This window comes from Myiozetetes cayanensis, unplaced genomic scaffold (assembly GCF_022539395.1).
Source record: "Myiozetetes cayanensis isolate MyiCay16 unplaced genomic scaffold, myiCay2020 scf12, whole genome shotgun sequence".
Classification (NCBI taxonomy): Eukaryota; Metazoa; Chordata; class Aves; order Passeriformes; family Tyrannidae; genus Myiozetetes; species Myiozetetes cayanensis.
In genome coordinates this window covers 30,399,742-30,417,473 of record NW_026086826.1, presented here as the reverse complement: position 1 = coordinate 30,417,473, position 17,732 = coordinate 30,399,742, and the positions used below count along the sequence as shown (strand labels likewise).

At 47.6% G+C, this 17,732-nt stretch overlaps 1 protein-coding gene across 1 annotated transcript in view; it reads right to left on the bottom strand.

Annotated features, from left to right (window-relative positions):
* Positions 1–5: 5 nt before the first annotated feature.
* Positions 6–17,732, bottom strand: part of HMCN1 (hemicentin 1) — a 157,914-nt gene continuing 140,187 nt past the window's right edge. Inside the window, 17 exon segments of the mRNA XM_050306823.1 lie at positions 6–1,275; positions 2,310–2,436; positions 2,770–2,889; positions 4,956–5,306; positions 8,916–9,044; positions 10,280–10,405; positions 10,678–10,791; positions 11,299–11,433; positions 11,692–11,811; positions 12,791–12,853; positions 13,661–13,898; positions 14,688–14,809; positions 15,126–15,263; positions 15,439–15,588; positions 15,794–15,964; positions 16,531–16,701; positions 16,959–17,129. Coding sequence (XP_050162780.1) covers positions 909–1,275; positions 2,310–2,436; positions 2,770–2,889; positions 4,956–5,306; positions 8,916–9,044; positions 10,280–10,405; positions 10,678–10,791; positions 11,299–11,433; positions 11,692–11,811; positions 12,791–12,853; positions 13,661–13,898; positions 14,688–14,809; positions 15,126–15,263; positions 15,439–15,588; positions 15,794–15,964; positions 16,531–16,701; positions 16,959–17,129 — 2,813 coding nt within the window. The 3' untranslated portion in view covers positions 6–908.

Genomic DNA, 17,732 nt, shown 5'->3' with positions numbered 1-17,732 from the left:
AAGTCTCAAAGGTAATGGGAACCTTTATTTTGATTATTTTCATTGCACTGACATTGTCCTTTTACGCAAACTTAACGGTAGAACACTCTTGAGATACTGCATAAAAAATACACATTGGAAAAAACACATATATACACGTCCATAAAAATAGAATACATCTTAGCAAAATTACCTGTGTACAGTGTATTGACATTATTGAACCAAACTTACATCACCTTGGGAGAAAAATGTTCCCTGTGCGTAAAAACCCAGCCCCTTGACTGAGTCGGGAGTACTGCAATGGGTTAAATAAATGGCTATACCAGAACGGCAGAGTAAAATCAAGTTATAAAATACCTGCTGGATAAAGTACAAGTAGCCATGTTGTTTTCTTCTTCCAAAAAATAGTGACATCTCTACACTTGCATGGAAACCAAAGGTACCAGTTCCAATTCTCCTGCAGATTTGTTGGCTGAAAACAGATTTTAGTATCATTTGTTTCAGCATTCACAACCCTTGGGCATGGTGGCATTTGGTGGTTTTGAGCACACAACACAGTACAGCACAGCCCTAATTCTATTGGGTGTTTGAGAAGGAGAAAACCTAAGAGATATAAAATCGTAAAACACTTTGCAACCTTTAAAACCTTGAAAACATGCACACCGCTTGTCTTCTTCTGGTCAGGCTTTTCTTCAGTTGCTTTCAGTGGCAGCTGGTCCTTCCTTACTGCTTTGACCACATGGATTTTTCCGAACATACCGTGGAAAATGACTACTCCAGTGTAATAAATAAAGCAAGTGGTAACAGGCCTTCAAAGCCCCGGATTCTCCTCTTGAACTGGACCAGTGGGCCTGGAGAGGCAGCCCCGGGGAAGGAGCAGAGCGCAGACCCCTGTGGAATGAGCCTGGCAGCAGCAGGGCCGGGCTGGCTCAGTAGGGGTAGGCTGACACGGCGATGTACACCACGAAGGTGGTCTGGTACTCGAGGCTGCCGTCGGCGCCGTAGGACAGGGCCCTCACCCCCATGCGGTACGTCCGGGGCTCACGCAGCGCCTGCCTGGTGAACACCACCCCCTTCAGGTTCTCGGCCCGCAGGGCAAACGGCACGGCCGGGTCCTCCTCTGCCATGGAGAAGGTAGTGCGGGGGTGCACCACCTGCTCGTGAGTGTAGGCCACCAGCCGGAGCAGGTCCTGCCCGGCCGCGATGCCAAAGGGCAGCGACAGCAGCCTGTACTCCAGGGCGGAGGTGCTCAGGTCACACTCCAGGTCGTTGGGCGGGCAGCTCTTGAGACAGAACCTGGGAGAAGCAGAAGACTTTAGCTCGGGGACAAGGCATGATATTGTAAGTACTGCGACAGGTCTTAGAGGAGAAACTCTCCCCCTGTTTACCCTGCTGCAGATGAAAACCTCTCTGTCAAGTGCTCATCTGCTCTTCATCCATTGTCCCTTTAAAGCTACAGCCCACTTTAATGTCCCATTTTCCCTCAACAGGATCACCTCAGGAACACACTGGCTGCAGTGTTTGTCATTGAAGTCCAGGGCGTATGTTTTACTGACCGTGCTCTTAAACAGTAGAGTAGGTGGGTTGGTTTAGAATGTCCTGGGCAGCTCCATTTGAGGTGTCTGCCTGTTAGACCTTAAAGAATTTGGAATGAAGAGCAGAGTAAATTTTACTTCTCTTAATCAAAAATTAAAATAGGAGAACTTCACTAGTGCTGCTTGTCAGTGCAAACAAACAAGGGTCAAAGGACATGACCCATGTCAGCTTAAATGTCACTGCAGTTGAGTTCGATCCCGAAAGACAGTTTCTGACTATGAAACTATTTCCTTAAGTATGTTAAAAGACTAAAAGAAATTATTGTGTTGGGATTTTTTTCCAGAACAGGGAAACAACAAAACTTACCAGGAACTGTAGTGTTATTTTCAGGATTAAAAGAATATACTCAATGCTTTGAAGCTGGTGGCAAGTCAGGCCAGTAGAGAGATTTAGATTAGCTACCAGGAAGAAATTGTTCCCTGTGACAGTGGGGAGGCCCTGGCACAGGGTGCCCAGAGAAGCTGTGGCTGCCCCTGGATCCTTGGAAGTGTCCCAGGCCAGGTTGGACGGGGCTTGGAGCAACCTGGGAGAGTGGAAGGTGTCCCTGCCCACGGCAGGGGGAGGCACTGGATGGGCTTTAAGGTGCCTTCCAACCCAAAGCATTCCATGAGTCTGTGATTCTATGATCTTTTTTCTATGAGCTTTACTGGTATCTGGCAAACTTAAAGTTTTCTTCTTTAACAAATACAGGTCCGAGCTTGGGATGGGTAAAAAAGGGTGAAAATAAAACGTACCCAGAAAGCGGCTCTCTCTGGTAGTTGGGTGGACAAGGTGTGTCTATGCATTGGTAGCTTCCTCTCATGTTGAAACACATCTGATTGGATCCACAGTTAATGTTCTGTTCCAGGCATTCATCAATATCTGGATGGAAAAACATGCAAGAGATCAGTTGTTGGTAGAATTAAGGGGTGGACACTGAAGTGGGTAAAGGCTGAGCAGAGCACAGAGGGTGTCTCTGTCTGACCCTGGAGCCTGGGGCTCAGGGTGTAATGTGAGCTCACAGGGGAACTTCAGAGAATTAGAAGGTGCAATTGTCTTATTTGCTACTGGTTTATGAAACATCATTGAAGTGTGGAATATAAAACTTCTGAAAACTGGAGTTTTGAGTGCTCTCCCCTATGCAGCTCAGGGAGGTGGCTGAGCCCTGTCCTGCTCCGTAGCCTGTTTGTTTGCAGCTCTGCCCACTGTCCGTACCTTGGCAGGTTCTGCCGTTGGCCATGAGGCGATATCCCGAGGGACAGGCACACTGGAAGCTGCCCAGGGTGTTCCTGCACTCGTGCTGACAGGTGTCCCTGCTCTCACATTCATCGATGTCTGTGGAGAGAAGCACCATCACATCAGGATTATCTCAGCCTGCACGAACAGAGGTACTTTTCCCTGAGTATGTTCAAGTGTATGGACAGAGCTGGTGGAAGCTGTCTGCATCTTGTTTCCTGATGGGGCTGAATGTCTCAGACTAGAGTGTCCTCTCACCTTACCTGTGCCAGCCCTTGGAACTGTGCAGTAACTACAGTCAGCTCTGAGGGGATCCTGCTCTCTTGGGACAGCAGCTGTAAGACACAGCCCAGCTGAAGGGACCCGTCCCCAGACAGCTCTGGGAGAAGGGGGATGTGCCCTCTTATATAGCCCACTGACAGGGCTATACCAACACAGACCTGCCCCTCAGGCAAGAGCAGCTGATCATTTGATAATCAGGTTTCAAGCCACATGCTTGGGGAACACCCAGATTAGTTACCTTGCCTTGACAGCGGGGGAGATGTTCTTACAGTCAGTCCCTCCTCAGGGAAGGCTGCTTCCCTTCCAGACTAACCTTCCCTAAGCCACAGGGATGAATTAAGCTCAGGATCTGGAAAGACTATCAGTAACTGCTCTTAATTTTTTCTTTTTTTTTTTAAATCTCCTCTCAAATACAGAAGTACCAGACCACATTATGTAAAGTTTGCAAAGCAAACTAGTGTGATTTAGACACAGATGATCTATAATTATAATGGTTTTGAAACATCTGCCTAATTCAGCACATCAATACAGTTAATTTCATACAAGACTTCAGACTTGCATGATTAAACCAGTGGCAGGAAGGCCTTGGCTTTCCTTCTCTCTGATTTACAGGGGTTGCATTAGATCAAAATGCAAACAGAGAAGAGAAGCAGATGAGAACAGAAACCTCTGGTGTGTCATCATCACATCCTGATGGTTGTCTATTGAAAGAACTTCAACAAAAGCATCATTTGGGTGTCTTTTTCGTATTAAACAGTCGTTTTTAAACCTAGATGATTATTACATGAAACAAAAGTACAAGAATATTAACTAATTCCAACTGGAAGCTGGGATGAAGATCAGAGGTTTGAGCTTCACCCTCCCCTCAGTGGGAGCTGTCCCCCTGGGCCTCTCAGTTAAACTGCTGTAACAATCCCTAGGTATATGACTACTGAAATCTCTTTATAACTTAAAGACAAGGCTTGATGTCTGCCTAGCCTTCAGTTATTAATGAAGTATCTATTCATGTGTGTCACCATTATATCTCACTGTGTAATCCCAGCAGGAATTCTGATGCTAGAACTTCTCTGTAGATCACCATTTAACCTGGAAGGATGTTGTGCCTATTGGGAAGCGTCAGGTCGTTAAGATACTCAAAATATGAGATAAGTTGGCAAAGCCTGGCTTAAGAGAAGTGTATTTTCAAAAATTAAGTCCTTTTTTTTATATATATCTCCCCAAAAACCAGGGGCAGAGCTTCCCGTAACTGCCCTGTCTCCCCCTCAGGGAAGAAGTGCCTGAGCTGTCACTGTCACAACTCCTGACAAACCTATGTTTACTTACCAGCAGTCTCTCCAGGCTCACTGAATTATGTAGTAACCCCTTTTATTATATAAAATAACAATAATCTAAAAGCTTCTGTGCCTACTGCCCATGTGACACTGACTGTCCCTGAGGCAGTGCTGGCACTTGCCCCAGTGTGCCCTACTCTAAAATCTTTATCCAAAACTTTTCTGACCCAGATTGTTGCGGCCATCAGTGGGAGTCTGACAGAAGGAATGGGACTAGACTGGGGCTGCTGGTGGATTTTAGAGTGTGAGAAGATTCACCAAGGTAAGCTACTGTGATCAGGAGAAAGAGAATGACGGAGAAAATAACTTGGCAAAAGCACAACAAGAAGCACCATTAAAACAAGAGGTTACAAGGAGGTTTGAAAACATCTTTGCTACAATGTGATCAAAGACAGGAGAGATAAGAACATGCAGAACCCTCTGAATACTGACCAGGGTAAACAGAAAAGAACCCCAGAGCACCACAAACCCTCAGCCCCTGGTAGACATCATAGAGTAACCTAAGAATAAGGCCCAAAACAAGAGAGTTGCAGAGATAGGACTGACATTTACCTACACATCTGTCATTTCTTGCCTCATAGCCTTCAGGACAAGTTTCTCTAACGTTCCTTCTAGTCCTGGAGAAAGGTATTCTGCTGTTCCTATACTCTGAGAAGGAGCTGTAGAGATTTGAGGAGTGCCTGTGATAGTGCTGCTGTTGCTGGTTGTCTCTCCCAGGGGAGAACTGGGCATAGTTATAGCTACTGTAATAGGCCCCAGAATTTGGCAGCCTCTCCAAGCTGGCGCAAGATTTCCCATCACCCAACAACTGTTGCCCAGGTGCACAGAGACACTTGAAGCTGCCGGGGGTGTTGGTGCATTGAAAGGCACAGGGTTTAGGCACTCGTTCACATTCATTAATGTCTGCCCGTGGCACATGATCCAGAGCCACAAACCATGTGGAAAGGAGAGAAAACAAACAAACAACAACACGTAACTATACATATATATACACACAGATACTCATCTGTCTGAGGAACAAGCTGAAGACACATAAGTGAGACCTTGAGGGCAGTAAAACACGGAGAACGCGATGCCAAGCAGGCAGGCCATGCTGTCCTGGACTGGACCGCACCTTTACTCTGGAACAAAGGAGCGTCTGAGGCTCAGTGTGACTGTGCTCCCTCCAGACAGGAGTCCTGCTGGAGGGCCTGCCTCAAGGGTGCAGTGTTTCAGCCTCAGCTCTTCAGTACCATTTAGCAATGGTTGGTTTTTTTTCCTTAAGTGCTACACACTTAAGGACGAGTGGGAGAAGCTGCCAGGCACTTCTTTAAAAAGGAGAGTTCTTAACTCAGAGCCTTCTGGAGAAGTGCAGTGTTAGGAATTCATTACCTAGGACAGGGGGAAGAGTAACAGGCTCCAGTGTGGTTACTGTGGGGAAATCATGGAATGGTTTGGGTTGAAGGGACCTTAAAACCCACCCAGTGCCACCCCCTGCCATGGGCAGGGACACCTTCCACTAGCCCAGGTTGCTCCAAGCTCATCCAACCTGGCCTTGGACACTTCCAGGGATGGGGTCAGGGCTGGAGGATGAGTTTAAGGCTGTAGGGGGGAAGGAGGTTGGGTAAGTTCTAACCTGTGTTCTGTTATTGGTCATTCCAGCTGTGACAGGTTGGAGACTTAACAACAAATATTAATCCACTTTTATACAATTAAAAAATAGAATTATTTTTGTTTTCCTAAGCAATGCATTTTTTTAACTTGTTTTCCTTTAAATTGCAATCCAAAATAATTTGACCCACCCCATCCTTAAACCAAACCAGAGTGCAGAGCATATAAGGTATGGTAAAGGGTTTAGGGTACAACGTGCCGGGTGTCCTTCACTCCAAGGAAAGTAACTGGGAGTGCTCTGCAGGACGTGACCTTCCCCCACAGGTTCTCTGGCACTGCCACTAAGAAATTTCCTAAAATTTTCCCCAAGTTACTTCAGGCCCAGTTGGAAATCTGACATCACTGTATTTGTTTTCAAACTTACAGTCTTTGTTCACTAGAAAAAGACAAGAATCTGCTAATTCCAAACAACTCTGCAATGTCCAGAAATAAATAACCCAATATTAACACACATCACAACATATGACATCACAACTGACATATATTATAAACCTTTTTGTAACTAGAAACTAAAAATTATTTTAGTAGCGACTCAGTTATTTAATATTAGTGGATAATGTGTATTCTTTCAACTATTACTGTAAAAATGCCATTAAGCCAATGTTGTTACACTTGCTCTGAAGAGAGGATTTTCGAGTTTGTAACACTCCAAGCCACAACTGCATGATAATGGTATTTTAAAAGCAATACTGCCAGAAACATAGTAGAACATTACATTGCATTTTTATGAAGTGTTTAATATCTGATATAGTTAAGGGTTTAAAGAATTTGGGGGGGGGTATTAACGATTAAATGTTTTAAGAGTGGGAAATCCAGGAGTAATTATTGCAGTGATACAGTATTTTCCAATTGTTATTTGGCAAATACGCAACTGAAGCTTTATAATATATTAGTGAAAATCCTTAGGGTAGGATTGTCAGGTTTTGCAAACAAGAGAACTTCACTGTTTGTATGGCAACAACTAATCTGAATTTAAAATGTATTAATTTCATTGTTTTTCACCCTAAAACTTGTAATTTCCTTAGCATTTAAGTGCCGAGTTTTATATTCTGTACATGCATAATAGAAACTAACAGTGATTCTTTACGACAACCAATAGCCCTGGAATAAGATGTCAATGAGCAACAGAAGATTATCATAGAATAAAAGAAAACAGGTCAAATTTGGAGCAGTTTCTTTTGCAGGAGCAGCCTGTGCAACACAAGACCCCAGAGAGTCACCTGCATTTACCCCATGGCTGTCCCTGTGAGAAGAGGTCACTGAGGGGTGGTACCCCTAACATTTACAAGAACAAGGCAAAATTACTTTAAAATTAAAATAGCTACGTTTTCAGGCTTTCTTAAATTTGAAGAACAATATTTAATTTTATATTATAACAGCCTTGCATGAGTTATATACAAACATGCTTTATAGCAGCTTTTTGTGATGCCTTCCCACCTGTGATCTGTTGAGACTCCACAGAAATGCTGTAATTCAGTGGATTTTATTAACATGTGAACTAATGCTTTGGATGAATCTATATTTTAAATATGTTTTTAAGCAGATAAAAATTGAAAGGATAAAAATTCAAGTCATACTTTTAAGAGGGAGCTTTCAGTGGTCCTTGGTCAGAAGGCAGCTTTAGGGCAGCTGCTGGTGCTCTGTGGAAATCCACAGTCCTAAAGTTCATCTAGTTTATTCCTGCCAGAAGTTTAAATGATTTTAATATATGTTAAGAAGTCTGAGATTGATTTTATTTCAGTAGAGATGCAGACGGTGGAAGTAATATCTTGGTCTACAGCCAAACATTTTTTTACTGCAATTTAATCTCCTAAAAAGAAAAACCCAAACATTTGGTAGTTCAAAATCTTAGGTTGTTAAAAAAAAAAAAAAAAAAAAAAGAAAGAAAATAGCTATTTATCACTTAGGAAAGCTGATCTTGGAGAAGTCACGAGGGAGGAATGCTTCTCTGATACGATACATGAGAGCAACAACAACCAACCTCACTTCATGTCAAATACTGACATTCAGGAATCATTAACAGGGTGGATCAGCTATTTTGTTTTAAATATTCTACATAAATGCAGAGCAGGTGATGCTAAATGATCCCAGTGCCTCCCCGAGGGGTGTTAAATGCCAGGGCAGTGCTCTGTGCACTGACAGCACACATTAAACTCTTGCTCCCCGCGTCAGAGCTGCGAGAGCCTCCCGAGCTGCTCCACCCGTGTGTGGGAGAAAGCTCTGCCAGGCTTTGTGCCAGAAAGTTCTACGTAGCTGGCACAGGGCAGTGACTTATGGTCAGCATTCCTGGGACAGACAGGAATGCTCCTGCCCTGCTCTGAGCCACCCCCACCACGGATAAACGCAGTCAGCTCCCTCTGCTCCACCACGTGGGGAACTCCCTTGGCAGTGCTGCTGTGTGGGGAGGGGTGTTTGGGATGTCCACGAGCACAGGTGAGTTCTGGGTCTATCCTGCCTCTTGCAACACACTCCTTCGGGTGCTCTCCATAGGGGAATCCACAGGATTCCCTGTGTGACTGCCTTCAGGTGTGAACCAGTGCAGGCCAGGGGACAGCCAGGCACAGCAACAAATCTCACCTGTTTTTTATAAAAGAAGCCTCCTGTGGAGGAGTCACTTGTCACATCCATCCACCAGTGCCCTGAGACTCTTTTACACTTTGTTTTCAAAGTACGGCCCCAAACCAATCTCTGTTTGGAACCATTTAGCTTTGACTGTTTTGAACGGGCTGCTTTGTTTCGGATAGGCAGTTTGGGAATGCAGACCAAACTCCTCTCTACAGCACAGTGTTCCCCAGGAATAGCACTGCTGTGTGCTGGAGCAGCCAGCCCGGGGGTGTGAGAGGAGGGTGATGTGCAGCTTACCCACACAGGCCCTGCCCGTGGCCTGCGGCCGGAAGCCCCGTGGGCACAGGCAGCGGTGACTGCCCCGCGTGTTCTCGCACAGCTGGGGCGGGCGGCACTGGTGCGTCCCGGCTCGGCACTCGTCCACATCTGCAGGGAACAGGAAAGGGGACAGTCACCCTGGGGCTGCAGACTCCTAGTGCAGAGAGAAGGCAGAGAAGCCTGTGTGCATCTGGCCCTCTCCATGGATCAGCCTCTGAGTGCCCACTGTTCTTCCCTGGTGCCCGAGTCAGGCACTGCTGTCTAACATGTGGTACCAAGCACAGCCTGGGTCTCACAAGCTGAAAGCAGGTTTGGGGCAGGTATACAGAGGAATTTCTCAACTGTTTGGCATTTACAGATGCTTTTCCCATAAATTTTCAAAACTTTTCATTGAGGTTTCCAGTGTGATCAGCTATTCTCCAAAGACAGAGAATCCATCTTCCTGTGATACCATATATGGGATAGCTCATCCTGGAGAAGGCTCCAGGGAGTCCTCCTTGTGGCCTTTCAGTACTTTAGGGTTTACAAAAAGCCAGCTTCCTGTCGCTCCAGATTCCCAGGTCCCTTCCTGCCTGGCTACTCTCCAGCCATTCTGTCCCAGCCTGCAGCACTGCAGGGGGTTGTTGTGGCCAAAGTGCAGGACCCGGCACTTGGGCTGGTTGAACCTCATCCCCTTGGAATCAGCCCATGGATCCAGCTTGTCCAGGTCCCTCTGCAGAGCCCTCCTGCCTTCCAGCTGATCAACACTCCCCCCCAGCTTGGTGTCAGCTGCAAATTTACTAATGGTGAACTCAGTCCCCTCATCTAAATCATCCATAAAGATGTTAAATAGAACTGTGCCCAACACTGATCCCTGGGGGACACCACTGGTGACTGGATCCCCACTGGATGCAGCCCCGTTCCCACCACTCTCTGGACCCTCCAGCCAGTTCCTAACCCAGCACAGAGTGCCCTGTCCAAGTCCTAGGCTGCAGCTTTTCCAGGAGTGTGCTGTGGGAGACGGTGTCCAAGGCTCTGCTGGAGTCCAGACATGCACATCCACAGCCTGCCCCTCATCTACCAGGTGGTGGATAAGCAGCAAGGACCTGGGATCTTGAGTCAGAGCTCCTGAGACAAACTCTTAAGAAACAATGGAAAACCAGAGGCGGCAAGGACACATCTCTCAGTACTAATTCAAAAGAGTTCAATATGGATATTAAGTTAAAACTGAAAAAAAGTTGGTGCCTTAATATGTGCAACTATTAATAACAGGAGATGGACAAGCTTCAGGATTATTTAAAAAAAAAGTCACCATAGTCCCTGTGTTTCTCATCACCATGGAGTGAATCAGTGCTGCTACTCACCAATGCAAGTCCCGTTTTCTGCTTTGGTCATTCCACTGGGACACAGATCGATGCACTTGTAGCCACCACGGGTGTTCTTGCAGAGCTGATCAGGCCTGCACACGTTCTGCCTGCACTCATTGACATCTTATTCAAACAAAAAGAAACAAGATAAACAAAGCTTGGACTCTATATAATGAAATTACACCTGACCATGCACTTGAATCATTTCATGCTCATGCATCAGTCAGCCCAACTCCTGCTTCCTCTGGCTTTTAGGAGTGCTTTACAGATTCAGAAATACAGACCAAGTGTATCATCACAGCAGGATTTTCCTTCATAAACAAACAGAGCAACAAACAAATGTTGAACTCCATCTGCTGGAAGAAGGGAATGGACACTCAGAACTTCATCCCTACCCACGCATTTTCTGCCCTTCAGTTGGAATCCTGGGTCACAGCCACAGTGGAAACTTCCTATGGTGTTGAAGCAACGCTGATGGCAGGAGTTGGACTCTTGGCACTCGTTAACATCTGTAGAACAGCACAAATCCTTGGCACTGGAGCTGGGAACTGCCCTGAGGGCTCAGTTACCTGAGCTCTGGCTGATACCCAGTGAGTTATGCTCTCTCATCTTTGTAAAAGACAACACACACAAACCCAAGAGTGTTGTTATTCCCTGATTGGATTTTAAATTTATTGCTAAAGACAGAAAAAGCAAAAGGTTAAAAAAAAAAAAGGGCAAAAAAACCCCCATGAGAAAACCCAACCCTCAAAGATCCACAACCTTAATAATGAAAATTTATAGGCAGGTATTTGGAGATGCACCTTTAAAGTCACTTTCAGTTGCATGAAGGAGCATTTTCAGTTTCTAAAAGCCAACCCCCAAGCCCCCCATGTACCATGACTCCAACCCCCAACCCCACCCACCCCGACTGCAGCCCCAAAGCCCACCACCCCGACTGCAGCCCCAAAGCCCACCCACCCCGACTGCAGCCCCACACCCCACCCAGCCTGAGTGCAGCCCCACACCCCACCCACCCTGGCAGCCGAAGCCGTCGGCTGTTCTCCGGAAGCCGCTCCCACACCGGAGCACGCAGCGGACAGAGCCCATGACGTTCTCACAGTCCTGGCCAGGGTGGCAGCTGTGCCCTCCCAACGCACACTCGTCAATGTCTGGAATGAAAAACAACCTGAAAACCCCCATCGCAATGGAACACAGCACCCTGAGCATGAGTAGCTAGAAGTACTAGCTGATTCCATTCAGGTATGAAATAATTACAGTACCACCAATAAAATTGCATTCTTGTAACGAGCAATGGTCCAAATAGAACCTTTCCTTAGCAATGTGAGTGACTTTTAAGGCGTTTTAAGGCCTTAAAGGATCTAAGGGGCGCTTTGTATCCAACCTGGCCCCAGCAGCCCTCCCCTTACCCTGGCACGTCCTGCCGTCGGCAGAGATAGTGAGGCCTTTGGGACAGGAGCAGTAGTATGATCCCACGGTGTTATGACAGGTATGGGAACAAGGATTTCCCACAGCACATTCATCTTCATCTGGAACAAGGAAACATTTGAAAAACCAGTGAGACTTCACAAGAAACTGCACCAAACCAATCCTTCCTCAGAGGTAAAGCCACAGGGCAAAACTGGACCCAGTAATGGAGCAGCTTCTGTACAACTCCCTTCACTGACAACGTTCCAGGGGCCAAAACAATAAGCCCACTGAAGTATCTCAGATGACTGCTCCCTCAACCAAGCATGACTCAGTCATCCAGAGAGACAGCCAGAATGCTCACACCCTTCTCTCCACCTCCATCCAGCAGGTCAGGTAAGTCCTTCCTTGCTCTGCAGGTGCTGAGGCTCCACGTCCCTCAGGTGTATCTGAGGCACTGAGTGAGGAAAAGGCTATCTGAGCACTACTCACATTCTAGGTGAGTCTTCATCTGCCATTGGATCCACACCCTTTGTCAATGGAACTGACACTTTCTGAAGTACTGCATGCTTTGAAACTCTAACTAAAACGTGGTGTAGATGCCGGTGGTGAGCACTGTGTCCAGCTCTGGAGATCTCAGTACCACATAGACACAGACCTCTTAGAGCAGATCCAAGGGAAGCGATGGAGATGCTCTGAGGGCTGGAGCACCTCTGCTCTGAACACAGGCTGGGAGAAGAGAAGGGCTCCAGAGTGACATTACTGCAGCTTTCTAGTACCCAAAGGGGCTCCAGGAAAGCTGGAGACGGACTTGGGACAAGCACCTGGAGGAACAGGACAAGGGGGATGGCCTCCCACTGCCAGAGGGCAGGGTTATATGGGATATGGGGGAGAAATTCTTCCCTGTGAGTGAGGTCCTGGCACAGGGTGCCCAGAGAAGCTGTGGCTGCAACTAGATCCCTGGAAGTGTCCAAGGCCAGGTTGGAGCAACTTGGGCTAGTGGAAGGTGTCCCTGCCCATGGCAGGGGGTGGGATGACTTTTAAGGTGCCTTCCCACCCACCCCACAAGTCTGTAGTTACCCCACCCACGTCCATCAGTACCTGAGCAATAAGGCCCAGATGACTCCAAACCAAACCCAGCAGGGCACTGGTTGCTGCGATCCCCTGGATGGTAAAGGAAGCACATGTTACTTGGGGATAAAAATATGGCCATTTTATTACTTTAGCATTAAGAATTGCAGCCCAGCTATTTATAATGTATTTACTATACTTGAATGGCAAAACCGAAGCTTTTAAATCCAGCCTTTAGCAGTTTTTCTACTTGGGCTGTAAAAGTCAGTAGTACACGTTTTATGCTGGTTTGAATAACATTAAATGGTGTGTGGAGGTTCCCCTTGGAGTGACTGCAAGTTCCACCTCACTACTACCTGATTTACATTCATGTGGGTTTTGCTGGGAGGAGAAAATACACAACCCTTTTTCTTAGTAGGTATGGGAACATAAATCCAAACATAAAACCCACCAACACCTGACCCCACACAAAAGCGACAGGTTGGATGGGGCTTGGAGAAACCTGGTCTGGTGGAAGGTGTCCCTGCCCATGGCATGGGGTGGGACTGGATGGACTTTAAAGTCCATTCCAACTCAAACCAGTCTGGGATTCCATGATAATTTCCTTTTAGAGAATGAAAGGGACATGCAAGGAAATGGAACTATTTCAGGTTAACTCTGAGGCTGCTGGAGATGCCTTTGGCAGTGTGGATGAGAACCAGGGGTGGAGGAAGTGCAAACTGCAGTAGCTCTTAGGTGTTAGGCTGTGGGTACATTATTGAGACAGGCAGGTTCTCAAGATCTACAATAAAGTTACCCAATTGTCACTGAATTTCCTTTTGAGACTATAGGTAATGAATTCCAGGAGAAGAAGATGTTATTTTTCCATTGGTTGATTTCTGGGAAAGACTAGAGCAGTACCTTTTGCAATGGAAGCCTGGATTTTGAAAGCCACAGCTTCTTCCAGTGGATTGTAGTCCGTTGCGATGGAGGAAGCGTGGAGTGTTTCCACCAGGAAGGGCATCTTCCCCTTGGTGTAGTCGTAGGTGATAGTGTGGTTCCAAGTGTAGGGAACGCTGACTCCATCCACGGTGAAGAGCCGGGTGGAGTGGGCGTACAGCTGCCCTGGGCCACTCTGGATGTAGTCCTCTGTGTAATCCTGAACAGCAGGATTTGGGCATCAGCTGCTGAGTGCAGCCAAAACCTGTGCCATCTTGCATTTTAAAGTTGCATGAGAGTTCAGAGAAAGGGTTTTATCTTAACAGCTGAACAAATGCTATTTCAAACAACACATGTCCTTTCCACTCTTATATTTTAACTGCTGAACCTTAACAGCACCTGGTGCATTGCTTTACATAAGAAACAGACTGATGTACTGAGGAGACTGATGATGGAGGCCACAGCACTGCCAAAAACCTGAAAATGATCTTACTCTTTAATAACAGTCTTTTGAACGTTTTGTTTGTGTTCTAAGTCAGATACCAACAAACGTGTTAAATAAACACTCAATAGAGAAAAATTCTGTCACTAAAAAGAGGTATAAATATTGGACATACAATATATTGCAGTGTAGCAAAATATCAACAACTTCACGTGTATTTATTGTACAGTGGGATTAATACAGTGAAATACTGGTTAACTACCACTAACTAATGACTAAATTAGAGAGGCCAAAGATGCCCCTTTCCAGCTCTACCAAAAGCAACACCGACGTGCCTGGAATAACTACCCTGAAGACCCTTCTCAGCACCACCTGCCAACATCTCAGATTCTTGAGAGACCAGCATCACCTGCCTGAGGAAAACTTTTTGCTTTCAAAGGCAACATCAGCATCTGTCGCTTAAACCAGGCACAAAACAAGCCACATGCAGTACAACAGTTTTCAGGAGTTAGTGTCTACTGCTTCAGTCTAGATGAGGAGGGAGGGAGGGAGGGATGGCAGCTTTACCTTCATGTTGACATCAGCCAGGGCTGGGAGCTGCAGCACGTGGCCGCTCACACCCACGTCCAGGAGCAGGGCCCCGTCGGAGTCCAGGCCCCGCGCCACTTGTGTCAGCCGCAGGATCTCACCTGGGGATTGTCAGAGCACCTTGGTGTATCCACCTTCCCAACCAGAGACTCCTGTCACCACAGGCCATCTGAACTGGAACCCCCTGACGAGTTACTTTATGCTTGCATTTTCTAAGGTGTACCACGGCCCATCACAAAAACCATGGCATGTTTCAAACCACAGCTCTAAAGGCTGTATTTAAGCCTCAGGCACAGTCACTCAGAAAATACTGGTGGGAGCACAAGACTCAAGTTTCAGCAATGGTCCTGTGCTATTCTTTAAGGATCTATCCAGCTTAATGACATGGAAAGAGCTGGTCTATCCCAGGGAACTCACCAGTTGCAAACTCCACTTGAGTTTCTCTCTTGAAGATAGCATCAGTGAGCGTGAACCCGTTCATTGCTTCTCCAATTTCTTTGGCACTTGTCCAATAAACTGGGCTGAGTATGGAAACGAGCTTTCTCATGGCTGGGCCTGAAAGAGTGACCGCAGAACATCAGGGAGCTTTAATCCGAGCATCATGTGACCCACATCCCCAGGAGTGAATGAAGACCTAAAACTAAGGTAACCCTTCAGATCTAAACCAGAAGACAGGATGTATTGGTGTACTCAGAGCAAAAAAAAAAATGATAAAAGTGAAAAAGCCTACCAATGCTCCGAGGGACGTTTGTGATCTTTGCCCGTATGACTCTGGTATCAGAGTCTGGGCTGTCCGTCACCGTGGCGTTCAGGAAAGCAATCCCAAATTCCACATCATTAATGTTGCCAGTGATGCTGCCCTTAGCACGGGTAGGCCCACCTGTGCAGGGGAGGGAAAAAAAGGGGCCGCATGATATGCGCTGTTGGATATTGTAGGGGAAATTGAATTAGGCTGAAATTGCAGGGGAGGTTTAAAGGCAAAAATTTAAATTACTCGGTCATCTGGGCAAGACGTGAGAGAGCACCAGTGAAATCAGGAGAGCCACAGGCTTTCCCCACACTGCACAAGCTGTAAATGAACTCACCGGGACATGCATGGATGTTGCATTGGGATATCTGGGAGGAGTCCCCGGGGCAGGGCCGGCCCCGAATCGATGGGGCTGGGCTGCTGCACAGGCGCACCCGGCTCTGCTCTCCCCCTCCACAGGAGGCAGAGCACGGGCTCCATGGCTGCCACTGCCCCCAGTTCCCATCCACTGGAGAAACAGAGAATGAAGAAAGCCATTTTTCAGTTTAAATGTTTCAGACTGCATCCGTTATGCGTAAGTTCATTCCTTCCTGAGGGAAGCAATGTGTTAAAGGAATAGCTCAAAGGATGACCAAACCACCTTAATGGACAGGTGAGAGCCTTCTCCTTCAGAAACATACTGGAGGAGACATTTTCATATGCTATGTCCTGGTTTGATTTATTCCTCTCCTTTTGGGAAAATCTAACATGTGAAGGACAAAATCCTTGTCAGGTGACAGTCATTTAAAAAGGGAGAGGATTATTAGATTGTATGAAATCATAAGGAATTAGAAAGATTTTCACAGAATCCCAGAATGGTTTGAGTGGGAAGGGGCCTTAAAGTCCATCCAGTCCCACCCCCTGCCCTGGGCAGGGACACCTTCCACCAGCCCAGTTTGCTCCAAGCCCCGTCCAACCTGGCCTTGGACACTCCCAGGGATGGTCCACATTCCTTCCATAGTATGAAAATCCCCCACACGTTACGGGATGCCTTCCAGGGCAAGCTGCCTTCGCCCTGCTGTAGTGAGCACTCACCTGGGCACAGGTCGGTGCTGCACCTCTGGCTCTGCACGTCCGGCCCAGCGCAGCCCCTGCCGCCGCTGGCTGGGCGCGGGTTGTCACAGCTGCGGTGCCGCCGCGTCTGGCCCCCGCCGCACGTGCGGCTGCAGGTGCCCCAGCTGCTCCATGGGCCCCAGTTGCCATGGACTGAAAAAACAAGTCACATCTGATCTGTCTTCTTAGTAACAGTGGTTTAAAACCAGATAGTAAAGCAAGGAAAACACTTCCACTGGAGAGTAACTTCTTAATCTCTTTTCCCAAAATAAAAAGAACCAGAGCTAAGAAAGGGATCCATTCAGCCCCCTGATTTTTGTGAGAGTGTGTGACTTGTGGAGTGCATCCCTCCCCTCCTGCACAGCCCCAGAGCCAGGGAGGGGGTGAGCAGCCCAACCCAGAGCACTTACTGGGGCAGGGATCGCTGTTGCAGAAATCCATCTGAATGTCGCTCCCTTCACACCTGTGTCCCCCGAACTGCGGGGCCGGGTCCGAGCAGAGCCGCGTCCTCTGCCTGCTGCCCCCCCCGCAGGACACACTGCAGGCGCTCCAGCTGCTCCAGGGGGCCCACTTCCCATCCACTGCGGACAGAGCCACGGCACAGTTACAGTCTGACTTCGGGAAGAACAAAGCAAAGCAGTGCTACCTCAGGAAAACTGACAGTGGGAGGTCTCAGACTCTCTCCAGAACATCTCGGCTACACAGGGATTCCTACATAGGAACCTGGGATTTCTGCTGGGTGAGGATTTCTGCTGTATGTTGGCTCCCAGAACCCCCTGTGCCCTGGGCTGATCCCCCAGCGTGGGCAGCAGGGCAGGGGGGATTCTGCCCCTCTGCTCCCTCAGGTGAGACCCCCCTGCAGAGCTGCCTCCAGCCCTGGGGAACAGCACAGCAAGGACATGGAGCTGCTGGAGAGAGTCCAGAGGAGGCACTGAGATGATCAGGGGGAGTGAGCAGCTCTGCTGAGAGGAAAGGCTGAGAGAGTTGGGATTGTTCAGCCTGGAGAGAAGGCTCTAGAGTGACATTATTGCAGCCTTCCAGGGCCTAAAGGAGCTCCAGGTGAGCTAAAGAGGGACTTCGGACATGGGCCTGAAGAGACAGGACAAGGGGGAACAGCTTCCCACGGCGAGAGGGCAGGGATAGATGGGAGACTGGGGAGAAATTCTTCTCCGAGAGGGTGGGCA